Source organism: Pristiophorus japonicus, chromosome 22, assembly GCF_044704955.1.
Source record: "Pristiophorus japonicus isolate sPriJap1 chromosome 22, sPriJap1.hap1, whole genome shotgun sequence".
NCBI classification, from domain to species: Eukaryota; Metazoa; Chordata; class Chondrichthyes; family Pristiophoridae; genus Pristiophorus; species Pristiophorus japonicus.
The window spans coordinates 4032010-4058133 of NC_091998.1; the positions used below are offsets into that span (position 1 = coordinate 4032010).

The window sequence follows — 26124 nt, forward strand, 5'->3', positions numbered from 1 at the left end:
CAGGACTTTGGTCCCCAACATTGGCCTGTTTGGTCCAGTTCCTACTCCATGAGTTTGAGATGTACAGTTTCTCAGCTTTCTTTCTTGATTCCAAATTGCTTATGTAATGTATTTGCTTCATGGGTTCTTTGCTTAAGAATTCATGGCTACACATTTGCTGTAAAGAACCAGTTGGTTTATTAGCAAAGGTTTAACAATGAAACTGAGCCCTGCCAGTTCATCCACCAGGCTCACAACAGCCCGCCTCATCGTGGAGAACCTGGACTCAATTAACTGGGGTTTTATTGAGTCTTGTGAACATCACGTGACTGGCTAAGCCACTCACAATGCAACAGCTCCACAGACCTGGGAGCATGCTCACACGTGCTTATAGTACAGCTGCCAAAAATAAACAGCACCTCACCCAAACTGATGTGGATCATCAAGGCAGCCCTCAGGCCTAGACAAGTCCCAGTCTTAGTGTATAGAGTCTGCAGTTTTTCACTATATATCTAGGTAGGGACAAAATAGTCTTTATCCAACGAATGCGGGCAGTTACATAATTCTCTCCAGCTTCCCTTTCATAAGTCATTTATTTTGACCGTCAAGATGTTGCACATTCTATACTTTGAGTAATTGCTAATCATTTGAGTACTGGACGCACATCAAGGGTTAAAACCATGAAGGGTCAGGTGTGATTCCAAATTTCTGTTTAAATTCTTGGATTTGGTCTCCGTGTACATTTACTCCCCTCCCTACTGAGTGAGGTTTGTGTCATATCGCTGCTTTTGTTTCCAATGTGTTCAAGTTTGATCCACTGCAGCCAATATTAAACTAAATAACATCTTGTACCAGTGTGTTTAAGACTTGGCACATAAGGATGCACTGTATTTATTGTGGATTCAGTATGAGTTTACAGGAATGCCCTTTTGGAATAGATCAGAATCTATTCCTTGGTGTTTTACATCAATGCTGATCGGGTTATCACCCAATACTCATGAGCTGCTAATGGAAGCAGTTCATTTCTACCAGCATTTCAGCATCGTATGAAGTTAATATGCAAACATTTGTCAAAAGTACAGATATTAATTTAGTCAATTGAAATGTTGACCTCTTTTGCAAATCCAGGCGCATTTTTATTAACTTCCAGACATTCCACTGAGGGACACAAAACAAATAATCCCAAGGTATAAAAGTTCTGCTGAACAATGGTTGTTCAAACTTACTGACATTTGCCCCCACATTCTTGCACTGGAGTATGTGATGGACAAGCCAATGAGTTTCCCGCATCAACTCTTTGTGATCAATGGACAATGATCATAATAAACGATCATTAACCCTGGTCGGTGGGAACTTCCTGCCGCTGGGTAACATACGATGGCGAGAATGTATGTGAACAGCTAGCTCTGCTCCGAGAGCCACAGGCTCACCACATGTCAATCCATTTAAGCCGCGTCGGGGACAATGCTCGAGTTGGATGATTCATGTGGAAGAGTTTCCACGGGACATGTTCAATTTCCCAGATTTTGAGAGGTTTTTAAACACTTACATGTGGTATTTATATCTTGAGGTTTTGTATATGTTCAGGTCATTTTGTTTGTATAGCTACAAGAGTAACAAAAAAAAGATTTAAATCCATTCAGATTTGAATAACCCATCTTGTAGGGAGAAAAGTGGTTGTGAGGATTTATATATTTTGAAAGCCGAGGGGGTGAGATTTGGTACCCCCCGTGGTCCCAGCTGTGAGATGGGACTTCCTGCACCAGCGCAGAAGTCCTACCATGGCAGCTAAGTAAGATTCTGAGGAGACTTGTCAGGGTAGATGCAGAGAGGAAGTTTCCCCTCGTGGGGGAATCTAGAACTAGGGGGCATAGTTTCAGAATAAGGGGTCGCCTATTTAAAACCAAAATGAGGAAGTATTTCTTCTCAGAGGGTCGTGAATCTTTAGAATTCTCTGACCCTGAGAGCTGTGGAGGCTGGGCCTTTGAATATAAATATATTTTGAATGATAAGGGGAACAAGGGTTATGGGGAGTGGGAGGGAAGTGGAGTTGAGGCCAGGATCAGATCAGCCATGATCTTATTGAATGGTGGAGCAGGCTGGAGAGGCCACATGGCCTACTCCTGCTCATATCTCATGTTCTAATGTTCTGAAATGAGACAGGACCGGTCACAAAGGCTTCTTAAAGAGACAGAACCCACGAGAGGAAGTGGAGCGCGATGTTGTGCTAACCGCAGGAATTTTCCAGTGCTACCGCTGGCGGGAGCACAGGGCCCTCGCCTTCCGTTAAAGTGGAGGGCACGCTGCGAACTCGGCAATGGGGAGAAGGGGTCAGCACTTCACCGCCGGGGAACGGGGTGCCGTGGCAGCAGCCCGGCACAGAAGCGGATTGCCGGGCTGCAACATTGCGCTCCGACCCTGCCAATTGGAAAAGGCAAGGCCGCGATCGGTAACTCGGCCATTTCTTTTAGAAAGTGTGCGCCGCACCTCCGCTTTAATTTTCACCCCGCGAGCGGACTGAAGCCCGGTTCGCGACTCGTGACGCTGATGTGGACATCGCCTGTGGCAGCCTCGTGAGGCGCTACTGAATTTTCACTCCGGAGCGAAAATGGGTCACTGCGCACGGTGATGATGTCGTTATCGGTGCACAGGGGCCCGGGGCTATCAGCAGGAGCAAGGCGCTACTGGTTAGCGCTTCGGCTAACTCCCACCCAATTTTGCGGGAGTCAGTAGTAGCCCCGAGCCCGGGCGAGAAGTTGTTTGCACCACATTAGTGCCCTCCACGGGCGATAACAGGAGGCACAAATGACATGAATTTCTCTCCCTGAATATTTTACTCGTACTGCCTTCATTTTCCCCATTGATGGGGAATGGGATGGCCTTTACTATTCACCCGGTCATTTTTCAGTATAAGTCGCACACTTTCAGCCTGGAGAAAAGTTAACAAAGGCTCTCCAAACTGAAGGCAAGCAGAAGGATAATTCTGGGACTTGACATCTGAAGATTCTGGCTGAGAGTCATGGCGAATTACTGGACCACCAGCATTGATGTGTTCGACTATAATATCAGCGCCATCATTGAAATTTATGTACAATGCAATTAGTTTGAGATATTTTGACCGAAGGTTTGGGATTTGTTGTGTTCTCCGATCCAGCTATTTTTCACGGTTGAACAGTGGCAGACCTTGAGCTGTGTTGTAACTGAGGTTCAGAGAAGTGAAATGGCTACAACACAACGTTCCCAAAGGTTTAGAATTATTAGTTTTAAATGGTACAATTCCATGTTCTGCCAGATTTTATTTTTGATCGTGAAACTTTTGGCACAGATTCTCAGAAATACCAGAATTGAATCCCCATGAAAAACATTCCAACAGACTTCACGGTTATAACTGAATTTGTTAGATTTTGTTGTGAGGGTGAAAAGCACCTTCACTGGTAACAAGTTCTTATTTCGCAAGGAGAGAAAAGTAGGATCCAACTATTGTATTAACAGTGACTAAAGCTTCTGAAAAGCTCCTCCCTGGAAGTGCTGGGAATTACATTATTTACTAACAGCAGAAAAAAATATTAAAGTCTCAATGTGCACAAAAAATATTTGAACAGTATTGATGGAGAAGGTCAACAACTTGCATTTATTGGCACGCTTCATATGGAAAAATATCCCAAAGCACTTCACAGAGGAACAGACACCGAGACAAGAGAGATTAGGTGGGGCTTGGTCAAAGATATGGGTTTTAAAGGGAGGGGAGGGGGAGTCTTAACGGAGGTGGAGAGGCAGAGGGGTTGGGGCTTGAAATTCAAGAGTGTGGGGCCTACGCAGCTGAAGGCACAGCCGCCAATAGTGGGGTTAAAGGGGGAAGCGATTTACAAAAGGCTGAGGTGGGGGTTGCAGGGCAGGAGGAGGTTACAGACATTGGGCGTACGGAGGGAGCTTGACGACCTCAACATGCCCCAAAGCATTTTACAGCCAATGAACTACTTTTGAAGTGTGGTCACTGTTGTAACGTAGGGAAGTTGAAAATCTATTTCCAAGAGGCTGAATAAGATGATGTATTGTTAAGTTTGAGCAAAATGGGGCTCCAAAACAAGACTTCCCAACACTGAGTTACAAATGTTCAGCAGAGGTGGAAACCCAGTGGTATGTGATCGGCTGCCTGTTATACCCCCCGCTCGATAAATATCCCACCATTATACGCCCTTTCACCGTACCCACCCGTTATAGCTCCGCTCGTTATATGTCCCACCCATCGTACGCCCGTTCACCGTACCCACCCGTTATAGCCCCGCTCGTTATATGTCCCACCCATCGTACGCCCGTTCACCGTACCCACCTGTTATACACCCCGCTCAATATATGCCTCACCCATTATAGCCCTGCTCAATATATATCCCACCCATCGCATACCCACCCACTCGATATACCCCCCACCCATTCTACACTCCACTTGATATTTCTTTTGCTTAGTCAATGGAAAAGGATCATTCTGGGGGGGGGGGGTTAATGGGTGGACAATACGATACCACAAGCTTCTCCCCCACCCCCAACACCAAAGTTACCCCAAGTATTTTCCTCAGCGTGTGGAGCTAATTACTCTGCAATCAGCAAATGAGAACAGCACTGAGATCTGACACTGGGACACTTGTTCCAGAATGGGTGCTCAAAATCAAAAAGGTATTCATAGGTAATCGTTACACAACTGTTGCAGAAACTTTGCACCATTTCTGCAAAATTAAAACAAACTTCTTCAGAAATACATAGCAGGTCCATCAACATCTGAAAGTGAAGAGATGGGCTAACGTTCCAAGTGTCTTCCTTTCTGCTCGGCTAATCCCAACACATTGGGCCCAAGTTTCCACACGATAAAAAACGGGCGCCCCTCCGAGCTGGGCGTCCGTTTTTCACGCCACAAAGTGTGCCTAAAAAAACCCTCTAGATTCTCCACCTCCCTGCAGGTCCTCTGGCCCTCGGCGCAGTGCAGCAGGAGCTGGAGGGGGCGGAGCCAGGTCCCTGCGCTGAAAACAGTGCCGGGAGCTCTGCACATGCGCGCTACAGTGGGCACGCAAGTGCAGTAGCTCCAGGCGCCCGAAACTGTGTGGGAGGGGCCCGAAGCACGCAGCCCCTAGCCCTGGCCCAATGGCCTCACTGGGGCCGTGTGAATAAGGCTCCTCCCACGGCCAGCTCCTGCTTCCTGCCGACTCCCGCTCCTGCTTCCCCCCCCCCCGACCGGACCGGACCCGACTCGACCCGTCTGCCGCTCCCACCCAACTCGACCCGACTCTACTCTCGCCCCCGGACTGGATCCGACCTGACCTCCCTCCCTCCCTCCCTCTCTCCCTCCCTCCCTCCCTCCCTCCCTCCCCCTCCCTCTCTCCCTCCTCCTCCCTCTCTCCCTCCCTCCTCCTCCCTCTCTCTCCCTCCCCGCACCGAACCTCTCTCCCCGACCCGACCCAACGCCACCTACCTCTGGTGCTGGGGACGGGCCCTGCCCGAAATCGCGGGCCCGGCCCATTCAGCCTTCGGTCCCGACGGCAAACCGCTTCCTAAAGGCCTGCCTGAAGAACTTTCACACAGGTAGGACCATGGTTTATTTAATCTTTTCTTTGCTTATAAATGTTTATTCAGGTTGGATTTATTTGTATAATATTTGTAGAAGTATAACTAAGGATTTATTGTAGAATTTAATGACTTCCCTTCCCCCCCCTTCCCCCCCCCCACCTCGTTCTGGACGCCTAATTTGTAACCTGCGCCTGATTTTTTAATGTGTAGAACAGGTTTTTTCAGTTCTACAAAAATCTTCACTTGCTCCATTCTAAGTTAGTTTGGAGTACGTTTTCACTGTGGAAACTTTGAAATCAGGCGTCAGTGGCCGGACACGCCCCCTTTTGAAGAAAAAATTCTGTTCCAAAGTAGAACTGTTCTACCTGACTAGAACTGCAGAAAAAAAAATGTGGAGAATTGCGATTTCTAAGATAGTCCGTTCTCCACCAGTTGCTCCTAAAAATCAGGCGCAAATCATGTGGAAACTTGGGCCCATTAACTTGCCTCTTCTCCTTTTAGATGCTGATAAATCGGTTGTGTGTTTCCAGCACAGTTCAGATTTACAGTTTTGCTTTATCTGAAAGAACAGCCCCCGATTTTAACTCCAGGTGGATTCCCTGCTCAGGCCAGAGTTAAAATTACAGTCGGGTCTCAATGATGTAATCGGTCCGCACCATGCCTATGTAAAGAAGGACCCTGTCTTTGCTGCCCGTTCAGGAGAGCAGGTTAAAATTGCAGATATTGCGATCACAGCGGCTTTTGGATAGGTAAGAGCCCAGGGCAATTTTAAACGCCCGCTCGCCAGGTTTCCGCTGAGCGGATCGGGTTACAATCGCACTCACTTCAAGGAACTGTGCTTATGGACAATGCAGCTGAAAGGAAGTTGCTGGATTGATGGTTTGCAATCTCTCCTCACCTGTCCACTCCATTGACCCCAGGAAGAGTCCGATTTTTACAAACCAACTGGAATACCAAGTGTGACCAGCAGATGACACTCTTAGATCACAAGCATAAATGGCCAGGCTTCAAAGGGCTGCATTGCCCAAATTCATCATAAAATGTGCATCCACACCAGATACGTTACATTTCAAGTGCCGTGTCCTACTGTTCTTCAATAGCTGGGATCTGAATTTTAATTTACAAATCCTAATGTTTCTTCATTCAAAATAAGGGTTTCCTTAGGTTTCAACTTGTTCGCTCAGCATCAAGGGTAAGATATTTCAGATCAATGTCCAGACATATACAGGAGTAGGTTACTCTGTTGCTGTGCCTGGGGATATTCGATCACCTGGATGTATGGAGAGGAATCAAGAGTGGGACAATTACACATTCCATTTAAATTAACGCCTGAAAAATGTGCTCCCTGGTGAGCATGCTGTCTGATTGTCAGCGATGCCCTGAGAGAGCCAGTAGGTGCAGGAACAGGAGAATCTACCCCGGTTGTTAATTTTCAGCACACTAATATGCTTTAACAAAGTTTCCAAATCTGTGCTTTATCTGAAGAAAAAAAAATCATTTGACAAGAACCCTTGTCATCATTTAGGCTTCTTCTCAAAACTCCCCGGTTGCTCAAGACAAAGAGCCTTCCCATGAATCAGAACTTATCCTCATGCATGAAGTCAATGGGATTTTATGCTGCGAGTTAAACTATTCACCCTTATACCACCGGGTTTCACACTCGGCATAGTATAGAATGCCACTGTACACTGGTGACCTCCCAAAAGATGGAAATTATATCGCACTGAGATATAGCTCAGGATGAAATTACTCATTCAAATTTACTGTAAAGATTCAAATTCTTACAGAAGCAAGCATAAATCAGCAGATAAAGTCAGCAATACCTTAACTCCCACTGATACTTTAAAACTGTTTTTGAGGCCAATAATATTACTAGGAACACACATCAACCTCCAGCTCGCCACAGTGACTCCAACATTTGGCTTAATGTAGCCGATTAGGTAGCTTAAGCAAGACTGTAAGCTGGCCATATTTATTATGAGCCTGAGTTACAAACATAGAAAATAACTTGCATTTCTATAGCGCCTTTCACAACCTTAAAACGTCCAGAAGCGCTTCACAGCCAATGAAGTGCTTTTGAAGTACAGTCAGTGTAATGTAGGATACGGAATGCCTTTGGATCTATAATGGTCAACTCCGATTTCAAGACATCTCCGGAATTCTCACATCTCCCTAAGAAAGCAAAGCTACTACAATAGACAGGGTTTTGCTAATACGACACTCCAAGATGGGATAGCCATTATAGATAATAACTTGGTTGTTTACAACCAGACACTAGATACCAATATGAGGCTGTAGGCCCATCTGTATTTAACATTTAGCATGGCACGGCCTTGGACAACCTGGACCATTTTCCATATATCGGGAGCCTACTATCGGCAAGGGCAGGCATCGACGACGAGGTCCAACACCGCCTCCAGTGCGTCAGTGCAGCCTTCGGTCGCCTGAGGAAGAGAGTGTTCGAAGACTAGGACCTCAAATCTGGCACCAAGCTTATGGGCTGGAGTGATACCCGCCCTCCTGTATGGCTCAGAAACGTGGACCATATACAGCAGACACCTCAAATCACTGGAGAAATATCACCAGCGCTGCCTCCGCAAGATCCTACAAATCCATTGGGAGGACAGACGCACCAACGTCAGTGTTCTCGATCAGGCCAACATCATCGCCATCATCATAAGCAGTCCCTCGGAATCGAGGAAGACTTGCTTCCAGTCCTAACATGAGTTCTTAAGTGGCTGTACAGTCCAATTTGAGAACCACAGTCTCTGTCACAGGTGAGACAAATAGTCGTTGAGTGGAAGGGAGGGTGGGACTCGTTTGCTGCACACTTTTTCCGCTGCCTGCACTTGATTTCTGCATGCTCTCGGCGACGAGACTCAAGGAGCTCAGCGCCCTCCCGGATGCTCATCCTCCACTTAGGGTGGTCTTTGGCCGGGGATTCCCAGGTGTCAATGGGGATGTTGCACTTTATCAGGCTTTGAGGGTGTCCTTGTAATGTTTCCGTTGCCCATCTTTGGCTCGTTTGCTGTGAAGGCGTTCTGAGTAGAGCGCTTGCTTTGCGAGTCTCGTGTCTGGCATGCGAACTATGTGGCCTGCCCAGCGGAGTTGATAAAATGTGATCAGTGCTTCAATGCTGGGGATGTTGGCCTGGTCGAGGACGCTAACGTTGGTGCGTCTTTCCTCCCAGGGAATTTGTAGGATCTTGCGGAGACATCATTGGTGGTATTTCTCCAGCGACTTGGTGTCTACTGTACATGGTCCATGTTTCTGAGCCATACAGGAGGGCGGGTATTACTGCAGCCCTGTAGACCATGAGCTTGGTGACAGTTTTGAGGGCCTGGTCTTCAAACACGCTTTTCCTCAGGCAGCCGAAGGTTGCACTGGCGCACTGGAGGCAGTGTTGGATCTTGTTGTCAATGCCTGCTCTTGTTGATAGGAGGCTCCCGAGATAAGGGAAGTGGTCCACGTTGTCCAGGGCCGCGCCGTGGATCTTGATGACTGGGGGGCAGTGCTGTGCAGCGAGGACAAGCTGGTGGAGGACCGTTGCCTTACTGATGTTTAGCGTAAGGCCCATGCTTTTGTATGCTTCAGTAAATACGTCGACTATATCCTGGAGTTCAGCCTCTGTGTGCGCGCAGACGCAGGCGTCATCCGCGTACTGTAGCTCGACAACAAAGGTTGGGGTGGTCTTTTGATCTGGCCTGGAGACGGTGAAGGTCGATCAGGCCAACATCCCCAGCATCGAAGCACTGACCACACTCGACCAGCTCCGTTGGGCGGGCCACATCGTCCATATGCCCTACACGAGACTCCCAAAACAAACGCTCTATTCGGAACTCCTACACGGCAGGCGAGCCCTAGGTGGGCAGAGGAAACGTTTCAAGGACACCCTCAAAGCCTCCTTGATAAAGTGAAACATCTCCACCGACACCTGGGAGTCCCTGACCCAAGACCGCCATAAGTGGAGGAAGAGCATCCGGGAGGGCACTGAGTCTCGTCGCCGAGAGCATGCAGGGGACAAGCGCAGGCAGCGGAAGGAGCGTGCGGCAAACCAGACTCCCCACCCACCCTTTCCTCCAACCACTGTCTGTCCCACCTGTGACAGAGACTGTAATTCCTGTATTAGACTGTTCAGTCACCTGAGAACTCACTTTTGGAGTGGAAGCAATTCTTCCTCGATTTTGAGGGACTGCCTATGATGATGATGATGCGCATTTCAAAGACCTGAAAGAATGGCAAATGCAATTGACTAATTATCATTATAGGCAGTCCCTCGAAATCAAGGAAGGCTTGTCTGAATGGAATTCTTTTGTCCACGATATAAATGGAGGAATTAATCCATTTACAATGAAAGAATTTAATGCCTCGGTTTAAATCGTGGACAAAGGATTTTTATCTAAAAGGATTGTCAGACCACGAGCAATGGTCTAGTGTAAATCTGTGCTATTCTAAAGGGTTAAAAAGAAATCTCGTATCGCTTAATATATTCAATCAGGCATCATTCTTCCAATAAATGAGTCTGGTTGCAAAATACTGGTTTGCAATTGATTGTCAGGTATAATGAGGACAGATTTTCAATCCTGTGTGCAGTGAGGGTATTGCGTATTGGTGACCCTGTAGCCCGTTCATTAACGTGCAAATTCACGACATAAGATTGTGAAGCAAGTTTAACGCTACCTTTTCTCCTTTATCGCCCGCCCGGCCGGCTCCACCTGGTTCTCCCTGTGTGGGGGGGTAACGAGAGTTTAAATGAAGGAGCGAAGAGGAGTAATGAAGAACAAACACATCATTACCATGTGGGGACATGTGGGGACATGTGTGACTATCGCCACTTCTGCCAGTTGAACACCTGATTGCTGCAATTAAAATGCATTGATGCGGGGAAAAAAAACAGAAAACGCACAACAGGTCAGTCAACATCTGTCAGAGGGAAGATGAACCTTTAACACAGGCACATAAGAACAGAACAGAATTAGGAGCAGGAGTCGGCCATTTGTCCCCTCGAGCGTGCTCGCCATTCTATAAGATCATGGCTGATCTGATTTTGGGTTCAGCTTCACCTCCCTGTCCGCTCCCCATAACCCTTCACTCCCTCATCGTTCAAAAAACCTGAAACAATAGGGGAGCAAAGTCTCCATTTGTTGCCCAGGCATGAAGCTGGCATCGTGGATTGCCTGCCTCTTGTAGAAATCGTGGAGTTTTCTGGGTTGATTTTAATGCTACCTGCCCGGTTGAAACAGGGTGGGCTGGCAATAACAAAAAGAGCTTGATCGGCTCCCCATCCGCCACCGTCAACATTCACTCCCTCCACCACCGGCGCACCGTGGCTGCAGTGTGCACCATCTACAAGATGCACTGCAGCAACTCGCCAAGGCTTCTTCGGCAGCACCTCCCAAACCCGCGACCTCTACCACCTAGAAGGACAAGGGCAGCAGGTGCATGAGAACACCACCACCTCCACATTCCCCTCTCAATCACACACCATCCTGACTGGGAAATATATCGGCCGTTCCTTCATTGTCACTGGGTCAAAATCCTGGAACTCCCTCCCTAACAGCACTGTGGGAGCACCTTCACCACACGGACTGCAGCGGTTCAAGAAGGCGGCTCACCACCACCTTCTCGAGGGTGATTAGGGATGGACAATAAATGCCGGCCTGGCCAGCGATACCCTCATCCCGAGAACGAATAATAAAAAAGGTTACTCACCCGCAAAAAATGGAAACACTTTCGCCCCAGTTCCCATTTTGACCAATCTTGCTCTGGAGGCAGCTGAGCCCGTGGGGCCTCATGAATTTAGGCAAATTGGGGTCCTACTGCATCAAAGGCCGTGGTTGGATTTCAACCGGGACCCGAGTGGGGATTCTGTCCGGCTATTCCTCCCGGTCTTCAGCTGCTCTGTAGCCAGAACTGGCAAAACATTCCTTTGTGGGGTCAGGAGCAGCAGGAGAATTGTCCTGGCGATCCTCCCCTTTCCCTCTCGCGTCACTCTCCCAGCTGGTGGTTGGCCTCCCCTCGGTGCCCGCCGCAAATGAAAGTCGGGCCGTTTTTACACCGGCCGCTCGATCTACGACAAGCTGCAAATCGACCAACAATTGCTCCCCAAGCGTTAACCTCCCTGTCTCTGATAGTTACTGACTGACGTGTCGTGTATCTCCGGCCCTCAAGAGATTTGCTCCTCAGAAAATACCGCAGCTTTTTGATTAGCTGACTTGCATTTCAAAATTGGTTCAACAGATTCCTTCCATTGAATTGCTTGGAAGCAAAATACAGTCGACTCCTCTTGGTTCTAAGTTTTCTTAATGTGAATTATCTGTTCATTTGAGTTGGTGCTGTGCAACATAAGCCCCTATTTTATTAAAATTACTCAACTGGATAAATTATTCTTTTGTTTTTGAGTAAAAAGAAAAGATGGAATTAAGAGAGTAAACTGTACCACTTAAACACTGGCACCCCAAACGCCGGGACAAAGGGGAAGTAAGTGGAGGCGCGCACTGGACAATGTACCTGGTGCATTTTCTCAATAAAAATGTGCCACAAAAAAATAGCAATTGCAAAACAAACTATGTTTGGAATGCAATTTTAGCACAATTATGATGTTTAGAAAAAAGTACATAGGCATGGCACTTGTGAATTTTATTGCGCATCTCACTAGTGTACAAGTGCAAAGCACAATTATATCAAAACAGGGAACTTCAACACTTACACAACAATAAATGCTCTCGACTATTGGGTCTACTTTTGAACGAAATTCATTAGTTTGATTCAGATTGGTGGGGGAACCAATGGAAAGGTTAACTGAGTAAAACAAGACAAGAGAGATTAAGCCAAGCAAGACAAAAGAGATTAAGGCGACACAGATTAAGGATGAAAAGAAGAGAGGCATAGCTCTATTTCAGTACCTTTTGTCCAATGTCTCCTCGGTCTCCCTGTTGACACAAATGGGAAAGCCAGAAGGAAAGCAGAGATAAGTCACTTTGTAGAATGTAGACAGGAGCAGGAAAGAGAATGAGGTCAGCTAATGGATCATATGCACAGTTTAGAGTTTAGCGTCTTTCAAAATGCTCTGAGATAACATGCACACACACACACACAGGTCGACAACTGACATTTTTCTTAACCACCCTGAAAACTCTAGGGATACATCTTTAACATCTTTGAAATAAAAAAGTAACCTAAAGATTGTTACTGGTTCATTAAGTGAAAACTGAAGCCTTCTAACTGGTAGATGATATGTTAACCTTTATTACAAGAGGATTTGAGTATAAGAGTAATTATATAGGGCCCTGGTGAGACTGCACCTGGAGTATTGTGTACAGTTTTGATCTCCTTATCCAAGGAAGGATAAAAGCCATTGAGGGAGTGCAGCAAAGGTTCACCAGACTGATTCCTGGGATGGGGGGATTGTCCTATGAGGAGAGATTGAGTAGACTAGGTCTATATTCTCTATAGTTTAGAAGAATGAGAGGTGACCTCATTGAAACGTACAAAATTCTTACAGGGCTTGACAGGATAGATGCAGGGAGGATGGTTCCCCTGACTGGGGAGTCTAGAACCAGGGCTCAGTCTCAGGATAAGTGGTTGTCCATTTAATATTGTAACGTAGCCAAGTTTGCTGACAATACAAAGATGGGAGGAAAAGCAAATGTGTGAGGAGGACACAAAAAATCTGCAAAAGGACATAGACAGGCTAAGTGAGTGGACAAAAATTTGGCAGATGGAGTATAATGTTGGAAAGTGTGAGGTCATGCACTTTGGCAGAAAAAAAATCAGAGCAAGTTATTATTTAAATGGAGATTGCCACAGTACAGTGGGACCTGGGGGTACTTGTGCATGAAACACAAAAGGATAGTATGCAGGTACAGCAAGTGATCAGGAAGGCCAATGGAATCTTGGCCTTTATTGTAAAGGGATGGAGTATAAAAGCAGGAAAGTCTTGCTACAGCTATACATGGTATTGGTGAGGCCACACCTGGAATACTGTGTGCAGTTTTGGTTTCCATATTTACAAAAGGATATACTTGCTTTGGAGGCAGTTCAGAGAAGGTTCACTAGGTTGATTCTGGAGATGAGGGGTTGACTTATGAGGAAAGGTTGAGTAGGTTGGGCCTCTCATTGAAATTCAGAAGAATGAGAGATGACCTTATCGAAATGTATAAGATTATGAGGGGGCTTGACAAGGTGGATGCAGAGAAGATGTTTCCACTGATGGGGGAGACTAGAACTAGGGGGCATGATCTTAGAATAAGGGGCCGCCCATTTAAAACAGAGATGAGGAGAAATTTCTTCTCACAAAAGGTTGTAAATCTGTGGAATTCACTGCCTCAGAGCTGGGGAAGCTGGGACATTGAATAAATTTAAGACAGAAATAGACAGTTTCTTAAACGATAAGGGGACAAAGGGTTATGGGGAGCAGGCGGGGAAGTGGAGCTGAGTTCATGATCAGATCAGCCATGATCTTATTAAATGGCGGAGCAGGCTGAAGGGGCCATATGGCCTGCTCCTGCTCCTATTTCTTATGTTCTTATGAGACGAGGAGAAATATATTCACTGAGAGGGCGGTGAATCTCCGGAATTCCCCACATAGACTCAGTTGTTATTCAAGACAGAGACTGATATATTTTTGGATATTAAGGGAAACAAGGGATTTGGGGATAGTGCAGGAAAGTGGAGTTGAGGTCGAAGATCAGCCGTGATCTCACTGAAAGGCGGAGCAGGCTTGAGGGGCCGAATGGCCGACTGCTGCTCCTATTTCTTATGTTATGTTCAAACGATGGTGTAGCTAATTGAACTTGACAACTATACCACCCTGTGTTGAAATCTTATTTTCTATTAAAAACAGATATTTTAGTGTTTCCCAATAATAATAATTAATTTTTATTTATAATTTGATATTCTAAGCTAACGGAGACCACAGACTAACGCTGCCTGTAAGCTGCCCTTTTTCTGTGCAGCCTGTCCCATTTAAATCCGGGTCGCTGCGCGGGACCCCCGATCACTGCGCGCCCGCGCACATTAGCGGGAACATCGCCACAGACCAGTCCTCCACTTTTACCTGTCGCCCCACAGATCCAGGCAGACCAGCTGGCCCAGGAAGCCCCAGTTCACCAGCCTCTCCCTGAGAGAAAGAGGAGAAAAATAAAAGGACAGAAGACTGAGGAACATAACTGGAGAGCACACAGCAGTGAAGGCAAAGGTAAACAGAATATAAACCAAGTCATGAGAGAAAAGGCATGAAGAATTCTACAAAAGAGAAAGCTGAAGGGTGACCTGATAGAGATCTTCAAAATTATGAAGGGGTTCGATAGGATAAACTTAAGAGACGATGTTTCCACTTGTGGGGAGTCCAAAACTAGGCGTCCAAAATATAAGATAGTCACTAATAAATCCACTAGGGAATTCAGCTGAAACTTCTTTGCCCAGAGAGTGGTGCAAGTGTGGAACTCGCTGCTAGTTAAGGCGAATATCATAGGTGCATTTAAGGGGAAGCTAGATAATCACACGAGGGAGAAAGGAATAGAAGGATATGTGGATGGGATTTGATGAATTTGACGGGAGGAGGCTCGTGTGGAACTGAAACACTGGCATGGACTAGTTGGGCCGAATGGCCTGTTTCTGTGCTGTACACGCTGTGTAATTCCAATAGTTCTGTCCGGTGTGCAAAAGAGCCAATATTCTGCAATATTATTATCTCTAATCTTTCACGTGAACCAACTGTGCATTTTCTCGCAGCTGAAGTCACAATTCTTGAAAGGATTTTACAGACATTGGAAATTATGCTAATGCCCCTTTCGAGAAACAAGGTGAAATTATATAATTTCATTTCAAAAAGACAAGTTGCTTCTAGGTGTAAAAAAGTGAATGAAATTAACTTGTGTTTTTGGTTTGATTTGGTTCCTCAATGCCAGCTCCATAGAAAAATATCGGCTTTTATTGATGTAACGAATAAAGAGTTGGAGAAAGTTTTGCAAAGAACATGACACTCTTGTGGATATAGATGGAAAGGGAAAGGGTAACTGGGGTCTTGTATATCTGCGTTATTCAGTGATAATCCCATCACAAATTAAACAAATTAGCTCTACACTGACTGGGTTTCATATTTGGCACGCTAAACTTACGGACTAATTTCGATGTAACCAACAACTGAGTATCACAGAACTCCCGACAGACTGCAGATTTACCAAGGAGCAAACTTTAAAGCACAAGGATATAGCGTTCTTATTTTTAAATAATTTTAAGTGTTACACAGTAATTCCAGCACAGAAACAGGCCATTCGGCCCAACAGCTACGTGCTTGTGTTTGTGCTCCACACCAGCCTCCTCCTACCCTGCATCACCTCGCCCTATGGGGAAAGAGTTTCTCAGTTATGATGGTCATGCCAGCATCAATCATTCCAGTAATTGGCACTTGAAGATGTCCTCACAAATATTACATTTGTATCATAATTACTGCAAAAATATTAGGAATATATCTGCAGTGGATTTCAGGGTAGCACCACTATTTTACATGTTAGACTGGGGGCTGCGGTGACATAGTGATTATGTTACTGGACCAGTAATCCAGAGGCCTGGACTAATGATCTGGAGACAGGAGTTCAAATCCCACCACGGCAACTGGGAATTTAAATACAATAAATTAAATAAAAATGTGGAATAAAAAGCCAGTGTCAGTAATGATGACCATGAAACTAACGTTTTGTCATAAAAACCCATCCGGTTCACGAACATCCTTTAGGGAAGGAAATCCTTACCTGGTGTAACTCCAGACCCACAACAATGGCTCTTAACTGTCCTCTGAAATGGCCCAGCGAGCCACTCAGCTGTGTTCAAGGCGGCGGCTCACCATCACCTTCGAGGGCAAGTAGGGATGGGCAATAAATGCTGGCCTTGCTGGTAACATCCACATCCCATGAATTAATCTTTAAAAATCTAATTTTTTTCCAGGTATACTATTCCCCTTGCAGTAAGCAATGAAATGAAATATGAAATGTCATCTTTTGGGAAACCAGGGTAAAACAGGTCTTCAGCTATATAAAGGATAGGGTTTCCAGCTGGGACTTTACAAGGTCGAAGATGAATGCCAAAATTTATTGACTGTGGCAGGATATGTATAAACACTTTTTTTTCCCAATTGTGAGGTCAGAAATACACCACCTCAGGTTTACTCTCCAATGCATTAGCACTGGTTTACAGATTATTTGTTTAACAGAATTTAAATGGTCATTTGACTAGCCCAAGTGCCCAATGACACTGCATACTTCCATTAATGGGTGAAATATTACACGCATTTACTCTCTGTCCAACTTCACCGACCCAAATGCTTCCAGTTAAACAAATACTTCCTGAAATTCATGGGACTGCAAAAGGTGGGAGATCGATGTCTACGCTGCATGTGTGGTGGATGTGTGAGGTGGGGGCGTCTCGGGCTTTCTCCGGGAAATTTCTCCCTTTATGCCCTTAAAAGATCTGAGTGATACTCCTGCCAGTTGAGACCCTTTGCGGGCTTCTGACTGCCCCAAGCCTTCACTGGAGTAAGGTAACAATCCCAGAGGTTAGATTTAGTATACAGCTACAAGAGTAACGTGCGAACAAGTTAACAAATACATCAACATTCAGAAATCTGATATGACGCATAGAAACTCGATATCCTTAGGGACCAACAGCTTCCCTCCACCCCACTCTTTCCTCCTCTCCCCCTCTCTCTTCTCCCTTCCTCTTTCCTCCTCTCCCTCCCGCTTTCCTCCTCTCCCTCCCTCTTTCCTCCTCCCCCATGTGGGCTCCATAGGTTCTGTATGCTTTACATTTCCTAAAGCCAACGTCTTCAACAGGCAGGTTCCTAACGTTGGACACATTCCTGGGATGCTCATACCCTTTTTACAATAGTTTTGCTATATCATAAACAATAATACATGTCTGTGCTCCTCAAATTCTGCCCTCTTGAACATCCCTGATTATAATCACTCAACCATGGGTGGCCGTGCCTTCTGTTGCCTGGGCCCCAAGCTCTGGAATTCCCTGCCTAAACCTCCCCGCCTCTCTTTGCTCCTTTAAGACGCTCCTTAAAACCTGCCTCTTTAACCAGGCTTTTGGTCATCTGCCATAATTTCTTCTTAAGTGGCTCGGTGTCAAATTCATTTGTTTTGTCTTATAACGCTGCTGTGAAGCGCCTTGGGATTGTACTATGTTAAAGGTGCTATATAAATAAAAGTTGTTGTTGTTGTTTACAAGTATTTCTGATTACAGCCTTGGCTCTGTGCAGAAGTTGTGCTTGAGACAGAACACTATGAACCGGCAGAGTACCATTCAAAGTAATCCATATTGATTAAAATACCCTCCCCCATCCCCCCCACAGTCCCAAACAACACCCACAAATTCAACAACACAGCCCAAGTTGTAGGTTTTCAAAAGCCGAGTCAATTAATGATGTTATCGTCCATTTAACTCGCAGCTCACACATTTGATAACATGCCTGCTGGTTCTTACATTTTTGAACCTTTCGAATGCTTAAACGTTAAAAACCCAGATCCTTAACTTGGCTTATGTTCAACATCAAAATCTGCACTAATTCCAAGAAGAAATGAATCCAACTTGACTCAGAGATGAAAAGATGAGTAATAAAAGTAAGCTGAGTTATAGCTCCAGCCAGTGACGCAATGGATGGAAACGGTTCTGAACATTGAGGTTAAAATATTATTAACAGCAGCATTACAGTTGGATTGCTTCTCAGTTCTGTTTACAATAAACCAGAGTAAAACAATTCGACAATTAATGTGAAAGCGGTGTACTCACGGTCTGGGAACAACACAGGCTGATATAATCAACAACATTCCCAGACGGACTGTGCTCTTGGACTAAATCTGTGCAGAATATAAATGGGTGCCGTACAAACCCTGAAGGGTTTTAAACATGGAAATAAAAAGGCAATTCCTTTAAGGAGACCGAAGTACATCCGAATTAATCGGATCGTCTCCTTAATAGGGCATCTCGGAAATCCAACGCGACTGTAGCAAGTGGTCAACAGCCTAATTCATCTCATGCATCAGCAAACTATTGGCATAATACTTAGTCACTAAGTGGTGTTTACCGGGCTCGGGGTTAACAGTGAAGCACTTTGACTGTGTGCCCTGTACTGAAGCTTTATCACTTCATCATCAGAACATTACAAATAAAAAACTGAAAAGGCTTTTTTGCAACATAATGGTCGATGAATATTTAATGTGCTAAATGGTTAATTTGTACATTCTGCCTCTTTGTGCTTCCTATAACATAAGTAATTACCAATACTCTTGCTTTCACGCCAGACAATTGCACCAGTTTAGGCTAGGATGGTAGAATGCTTATGTTACTGGAACAGTAATCCAGAGGCCTGAACTAATGATCCGGAGACGTGAGTTCAACTCCCACCACGGCAACTAGGGAATTTATATTCAGTTAATTAAATAAATCTGGAATAAAAAGCTAGTATCGGGAATGGTGATTATGCAACTACTGGATTGCTGTAAAAACCCATCTGGTTCACAAATGTCCTGATTGGAAGGAAATCTGCCGTTCTTATGTGACTTCAGACCAGCAGCAATGTGGTTGACGGTCCAGCAAGTCACTCAACAAGGCGGCTCCCCACCACCTTCAGAGGGAACCGGCAATAAATGTGGCTTTGCCAACAACACCCACAGCCTATGAACAAACTAAAAAAAGGCTGCACTTATACGACCGCTTGTGCGAGTGCTGGCGTTACAGCAATGCTAAGTTGCAGCGTAAGTCTGGAGACGGGGCTTGAGAGTTGCTCAGTCTCACTCTGCGCGTCTCCACAATCAGGTTGGTCCAATTCCAGATTTACATGTTTGCAACTCCTTAGAAAAACTGCTACAAAATGATGCTACAGTCAGAGTATAAATGTAGTCTTCCTGTTCTGTCTTGCTACAGAAACTATCGCAACTGGTCACAGTGGCAACTGATGATTGATGCAGACATTAATGGAATCCAATCTCTGACCAACAAATGAGGGAAGAGGCTGTGAATCTTGCACTCTGCACTGACAGCAGGTTCATGTCAATCCTTTGAAGTCGGATTAAAGCCAAGAATGATTTGCAGGAAGAGCATTGGTCTAGACATGTTTCTCCCCACCACGTCTGCCTGCATTACCTGGCGCCCATCCTGCTAGTCACATTTTAGAAAATTGTGCATGGTCTGCGGACAACATGGACAAGTGGAGCTATCTCTCCCCAGTCCCAAGGTGACAGCTTCACTCAATCGTTCCTCGTACAGAGTGAGGCATTGGGGTCTCTAAAAAGGATCACCCACAGCTGCAAGAGAGTTTATCTTACCTTTCTTCCTGGGAGCCCTGGCATTCCTGGTTTTCCCTGCAATCCTGTTATTCCTGGATCTCCCTGAAACAGTAAGCGGAGTGCGTTTGCTTTCTTTATTTTGAAGAAACACTCAGCATTAGTATCACTTCAGTCATTAGACATTTAAAATGGGTAAAATTTTCAGATTAAAACGCCACTGATGTAACTTTTTGTGGAGTATAAAACTGGGTTAGCAGAAGTTCATTGCATAAACAAGTTGCCCCGTTAAAATCGTCTCTCCTCCAGCTTCCTGGCAATGCTCTTTAAAGTTCCTGCTGCTCCACTTCCTGATCGGATTTACTCCATGCTGCCCCAATCGCGGAAAGTTTATTGTAGTTGTCTGTTTAAGATTACAACACAGAAACCCCGAGGGAGGCTCTGTCATTGGTACCAACAAAAGAATTGCATTTCAGTGGTTTGACATCTTGTGGTCATCTCCCTCCCAAGGGTTTAACATTTAAAATGACTGAAGATTCCACATGATTTAATGGTTCCACCACTGGTGGCCATGCCTTCAGCTGCCTGGGCCCTGAGCTCTGGAATTCCCTCTCTAAACCTCTCCGCCATTCCGTATCTTTCTACTTCTTTAAGTTGCTCCTGAAAACCGACCTCGTTGACCAATCTTTAGGTCACCTGTCCTATTACCTCATTATATGGCTCGGTGTCACATTTTGTCTGATAACACTTCTGAGAGGCGCCTTGGGACATTCGACTACATTAAAGGTGCTACATAAATGCAAGATGTTGATGTAAAACTATGCACATCTTTGCACCTGAATTCTCAGGGGAAAAATAATTTGAAATTTTAGGAATGGTATTCTGCCCTTACAAAAAATGTAACTTGGGTCAGTGCTCCCCATGCCAGGTACAGCAGGTACTTTTAACCAAACTGTACTTCTGAAAACTTTGTTCACTTTCCTCAAATTTATCTAAGTTTCACAAACTTTAGGAAAAATTCTTAAATTAGACAAGAAAAAATCCTCCATATACCTCAAAATGCTACATCTTTGTCTTTCCAATAAAAAAACTGCCCTTAACACCTCGCACATGAAACGATTTACCGTCTATGTTTGTTTTTGTTAATAAGAATGACATATTTTACACACAAGGCTATATAGTATATATTTGTTTCCAAAGAAAGCCTCAACTTCATGATCAATTGTACTTGGCCTCTCAAGCTAGACGTCTCTAACTGAAGAACAACTTGTTCCTTTCAGCCTGATTGAAGGGTCAAGCACAGATGAGGATATAGCTGTGGAATGAGCTATGGTTCAGGCAGCCCGTTCTCTATCTCAGGTAACACCAGAGCTATTTTTCCATATCCAACTCGGGGCACCATTTCTTCAATATTGAAGAGATGTACTTAACACTGCTTTGGAGTTGAAGATTCAAGAACTCTTCCTGCATTCACATTCTTTGATATGTTCCCATATTGTTTTTTCTAACTTGATAAGCATTTATAATTTGCATTTTAATAAATATTTGTAAAATGGTGTTTTCTGATTTATCCCACAACCAACACCGAAATCAGATTATCTGGTCATTTATTTCACTGTTGCTTGTGGGGAGCTTGCTGTGCACAAATTGGCCGCTGTGTTTCCTACATTACAACAGTGGCGACACTTCAAAAGTACTTCATTGGCTGTAAAGCGCTTTGAGACGTCCGGTGGTCATGAAAGGCGCAAGTAGAAGAGCAACTCCTGCTTGACTTGAGAGAAGTGAGGAAGGGGAGTCACACTGGGAACAGAGTGCAGTGCAGTCTGCTGTGGTAATGTTTCAAGTCCCAGGCTGCCATATTGCGTTTTAAAGTTTTATTTGTAATTAATTAGAAAAGGGTGTGTTTAAGCACTTTAAACAAAAGGTGTTAGGTTTAGGTTTATGATTACTCTGCAGGGATTTCAACACTAATGTAGATTTCAAGTAAACACCTCCAAGGTTGGGAGAATGTCAGTTCTGTTACTGAATGCGAAGGCTTGTTAGGAGTTGGCACATATAAACGAGAATTGCTCCTTTGATTACGAGCCGAGCTTTCCTTTAAGCATCCTCTTCATCTTGTGTTTGGAATGGTGACAGCGATTCACTGAATGACCCCACCTTCCCCCAGAGGAAGCGCTCATTTTGTTCTTCCAAAGGGGAAAGAACATTTCCTAAACACGCATTAACTATTCTCACCTTTTGGCTTTGTTGCCCGGGAAAGCCAGAATCACCCAACATCTTCAGAAAGCAAAGATAAAACTCATTTTCAACTTTTGCTGGTGCATCTTTGAATATATTCTCTGTATATTCTCCAGCAATGGACCTGAGACAGAATTACATACAGAAACAGGCCCTTTGGCCCAACAATCCAAAGCCTGCACTTGGAAGTTCAAAAAATATTCCCCAATGGTCTCTCCATCTCAACACAGCTGCACCAGAAAACCTTTCCATTTCCGACAATTCTTTATTACTGAGCTCGAGCAACTGTAAGGGGAGAATTTAGTTAAGAATTGTGAATAATAAAATCCTATCGCATAGGCACTGGACTAAGACTGCGAGGAGCTGTTGGTCTAATGGTGTGCAGAGGGCTTTTTGTTCCTGAACTAAAACCACATGTCAGAGGACGTGCTAAAAATAGTTCTTAATTTTACAGATCTACCTAGACCTCGTAAATTACATTTATTGATGTAGTCACAGATCCTGAAACAGGTGTTGTTAATTAACTTCGGCCCAGGCTTTCCAGACAAACACTGAGAAATTCAAAGGCTGGCAGTGAGATGTTGGTCCTTCTGCTCAGCTCCCATTCAATCTTGTCTTTTGAAATTGTGAATTGGCTCAGAGAAAAGAGGCCTGGTTAATAGATTGAGGTAAATTATATAACCGCACGTTCCGTGGTAGCACTTTTGCCTGAGTTGGAAGGTTGTGGGTTCAAGTCTCACAACTCCCAATCCAAGAATTGGGCACATAGAAACATAGAAAATAGGTGCAGGAGTAGGCCATTCGGCCCTTCTAGCCTGCACCGCCATTCAATGAGTTCATGGCTGAACATTCAACTTCAGTACCCCATTCCTGCTTTCTCGCCATACCCCTTGATCCCCCTAGTAGTAAGGACTTCATCTAACTCCTTTTTGAATATATTTAGTGAATTGGCCTCAACAACTTTCTGTGGTAGAGAATTCCACAGGTTCACCACTCTCTGGGTGAAGAAGTTCCTCCGCATCTCGGTCCTAAATGGCTTACCCCTTATCCTTAGACTGTGACCTCTGGTTCTGGACTTCCCCAACATTGGGAACATTCTTCCTGCATCTAACCTGTCTAACCCCGTCAGAATTTTAAATGTTTCTATGAGGTCCCCTCTCATTCTTCTGAACTCCAGTGAATACAAGCCCAGTTGATCCAGTCTTTCTTGATAGGTCAGTCCCGCCATCCCGGGAATCAGTCTGATGAACCTTCGCTGCACTCCCTCAATAGCAAGAATGTCCTTCCTCAGGTTAGGAGACCAAAACTGTACACAATACTCCAGGTGTGGCCTCACCAATGCCCTGTACAACTGTAGCAACACCTCCCTGCCCCTGTACTCAAATCCCCTCGCTATGAAGGCCAACATGCCATTTGCTTTCTTAACCGCCTGCTGCACCTGCATGCCAACCTTCAATGACTGATGTACCATGACACCCAGGTCTCTTTGCACCTCCCCTTTTCCTAATCTGTCACCATTCAGATAATAGTCTGTCTCTCTGTTTTTACCACCAAAGTGGATAACCTCACATTTATCCACATTATACTTCATCTGCCATGCATTTGCCCACTCACCCAACCTATCCAAGTTGCTCTGCAGCCTCACAGCATCCTCCTCGCAGCTCACACTGCCACCCAACTTAGTGTCATCCGCAAATTTGGAGATACTACATTTAATCCCCTCATCTAAATCATTAATGTACAATGTAAACAGCTGGGCCCCAGCACAGAACCTTGCGGTACCCCACTAGTCACTGCCTGCCATTCTGAAAAGTACCCATTTACTCCTACTCTTTGCTTCCTGTCTGACAACCAGTTCTCAATCCATGTCAGTACACTACCCCCAATCCCATGTGCTCTAACTTTGCACATCAATCTCTTGTGTGGGACCTTGTCGAACGCCTTCTGAAAGTCCAAATATACCACATCATATTCTAGGTGACAGTTCAGCACAGTACTGAGGGAGCGCTGCACTGTCGGAGGGGCAGTACTGAGGGAGCGCTACGCTGTCAGTGGTGCAGTACTGAGGGAGTGCTGCACTGTCGGAGGGGCAGTACTGCGGGAGTGCTGCACTGTCGGAGGGGCAGTACTGAGGGAGTGCTGCATTGTCGGAGGGGCAGTACTGAGGGAGCGCCGCACTGTCGGAGGGGCAGTACTGCGGGAGCGCCGCACTGTCGGAGGGGCAGTACTGAGGGAGCGCCGCACTGTCGGAGGGGCAGTACTGCGGGAGCGCCGCACTGTCGGAGGGGCAGTACTGCGGGAGCGCCGCACTGTCGGAGGGGCAGTACTGCGGGAGCGCCGCACTGTCGGAGGGGCAGTACTGAGGGAGCGCCGCACTGTCGGAGGGGCAGTACTGAGGGAGCGCTGCACTGTCGGAGGGGCAGTACTGAGGGAGTGCTGCACTGTCGGAGGGGCAGTACTGAGGGAGCGCCGCACTGTCGGAGGGGCAGTACTGAGGGAGCGCCGCACTGTCGGAGGGGCAGTACTGCGGGATCGCTGCACTGTCGGAGGGGCAGTACTGAGGGAGCGCCGCACTGTCGGAGGGGCAGTACTGAGGGAGTGCCGCACTGTCGGAGGGGCAGTACTGAGGGAGCGCCGCACTGTCGGAGGGGCAGTACTAAGGGAGCGCTACGCTGTCAGTGGTGCAGTACTGAGGGAGTGCTGCACTGTCGGAGGGGCAGTACTGCGGGAGTGCGGCACTGTTGGAGGGGCAGTACTGCGGGAGTGCGGCACTGTCGGAGGGGCAGTACTGCGGGAGCGACGCACTGTCAGAGGGGCAGTACTGAAGGAGCGCCGCACTGTCGGAGGGGCAGTACTGAGGGAGCGCCGCACTGTCGGAGGGGCAGTACTGCGGGAGTGCTGCACTGTCGGAGGGGCAGTACTGCGGGAGCGCCGCACTGTCGGAGGGGCAGTACTGAGGGAGTGCCGCACTGTCGGAGGGGCAGTACTGAGGGAGTGCCGTACTGTCGGAGGGGCAGTACTGAGGGAGTGCCGTACTGTCGGAGGGGCAGTACTGAGGGAGCGCCGTACTGTCGGAGGGGCAGTACTGAGGGAGCGCCGCACTGTCGGAGGGGCAGTACTGAGGGAGCGCCGCACTGTCGGAGGGGCAGTACTGCGGGAGTGCTGCACTGTCGGAGGGGCAGTACTGCGGGAGTGCTGCACTGTCGGAGGGGCAGTACTGCGGGAGTGCTGCACTGTCGGAGGGGCAGTACTGCGGGAGTGCTGCATTATTGGAGGTGCTGTCTGTCAGATGCTTTCATTCAAGGCTCCATTAGGTGGACTGTATATGATGCCAGGGCATTTTTATTATTGAAAAGGACGACCATGGAAACTTTCCCGGTGTCCCGGCTGGCACTCATCCTTTAACCAACACCACCCAAATAGAATAAAGGGCCAATCACCCTGTTGCTGTGAGTGGGACCTTGCTGTGCGTAAATTGGCTGCCACATTCAGTTACAAAACAACACATGCTATTCCGCTCTTCTATCCCAGCGGCCGCAGCGGGACTACACATGAATAAAATATATCCTTTGAAGAATTAGAACTAGGCTAAGATCAACCATGCAGTATTAAATCCCCTGTGTTTTAATAAAGTGACTGCCTGTTGTGTTTGAAGGCCAGGTTCCAACCACCCTACCCATGCTTATCGTCAAGGCCAAGTATTGGTGCTAAACTGGAAATACTGGTGAATAACCAGTGCGATTTAAAATCAGCAATGGTGACAGACCACAAAACCATCAAACAGATTTACTTTATCCTTTCATTCATTAAAAAAAAACAGCTTACATTTTTAAATCCAAAATTGGCGCATGGCTGGTGTCTGTGAATGGAGTCTCATTCACCTTTTTCCTTTGGTAATGTTGGTTCTGCAGCAGCTCTCTGAGGGTGGTGAAGATTTCACCAGAGGGCTAGCGGTAGCAAAACCATGTTTATAAAAGGGAGTTTACAATTTCACTGCTTGGTCGCGCGCTCAGAGGAATCGTTACCTGAGATCTCTGGTGCTCGTTGAATTTCGCCAATTTATTGT

At 46.1% G+C, this 26124-nt stretch overlaps 1 protein-coding gene across 18 annotated transcripts in view; it reads right to left on the reverse strand.

Annotated features, from left to right (window-relative positions):
- Positions 1-26124, reverse strand: part of col13a1 (collagen, type XIII, alpha 1) — a 116859-nt gene that overhangs the window by 53076 nt on the left and 37659 nt on the right. For 14 of the 18 annotated variants that reach the window (XM_070865544.1, XM_070865542.1, XM_070865541.1 and 11 more), the window contains 4 exons: positions 19863-19925; positions 14594-14656; positions 12441-12467; positions 10216-10260 (listed from right to left, as the gene is read on the reverse strand). In XM_070865544.1, the coding sequence (XP_070721645.1) occupies positions 10216-10260; positions 12441-12467; positions 14594-14656; positions 19863-19925 (198 nt within the window). The remainder of the gene's footprint in view (positions 1-10215; positions 10261-12440; positions 12468-14593; positions 14657-19862; positions 19926-26124) is intronic. The other 4 variants (XM_070865540.1, XM_070865545.1, XM_070865537.1 and 1 more) reach the window with 3 other exon arrangements.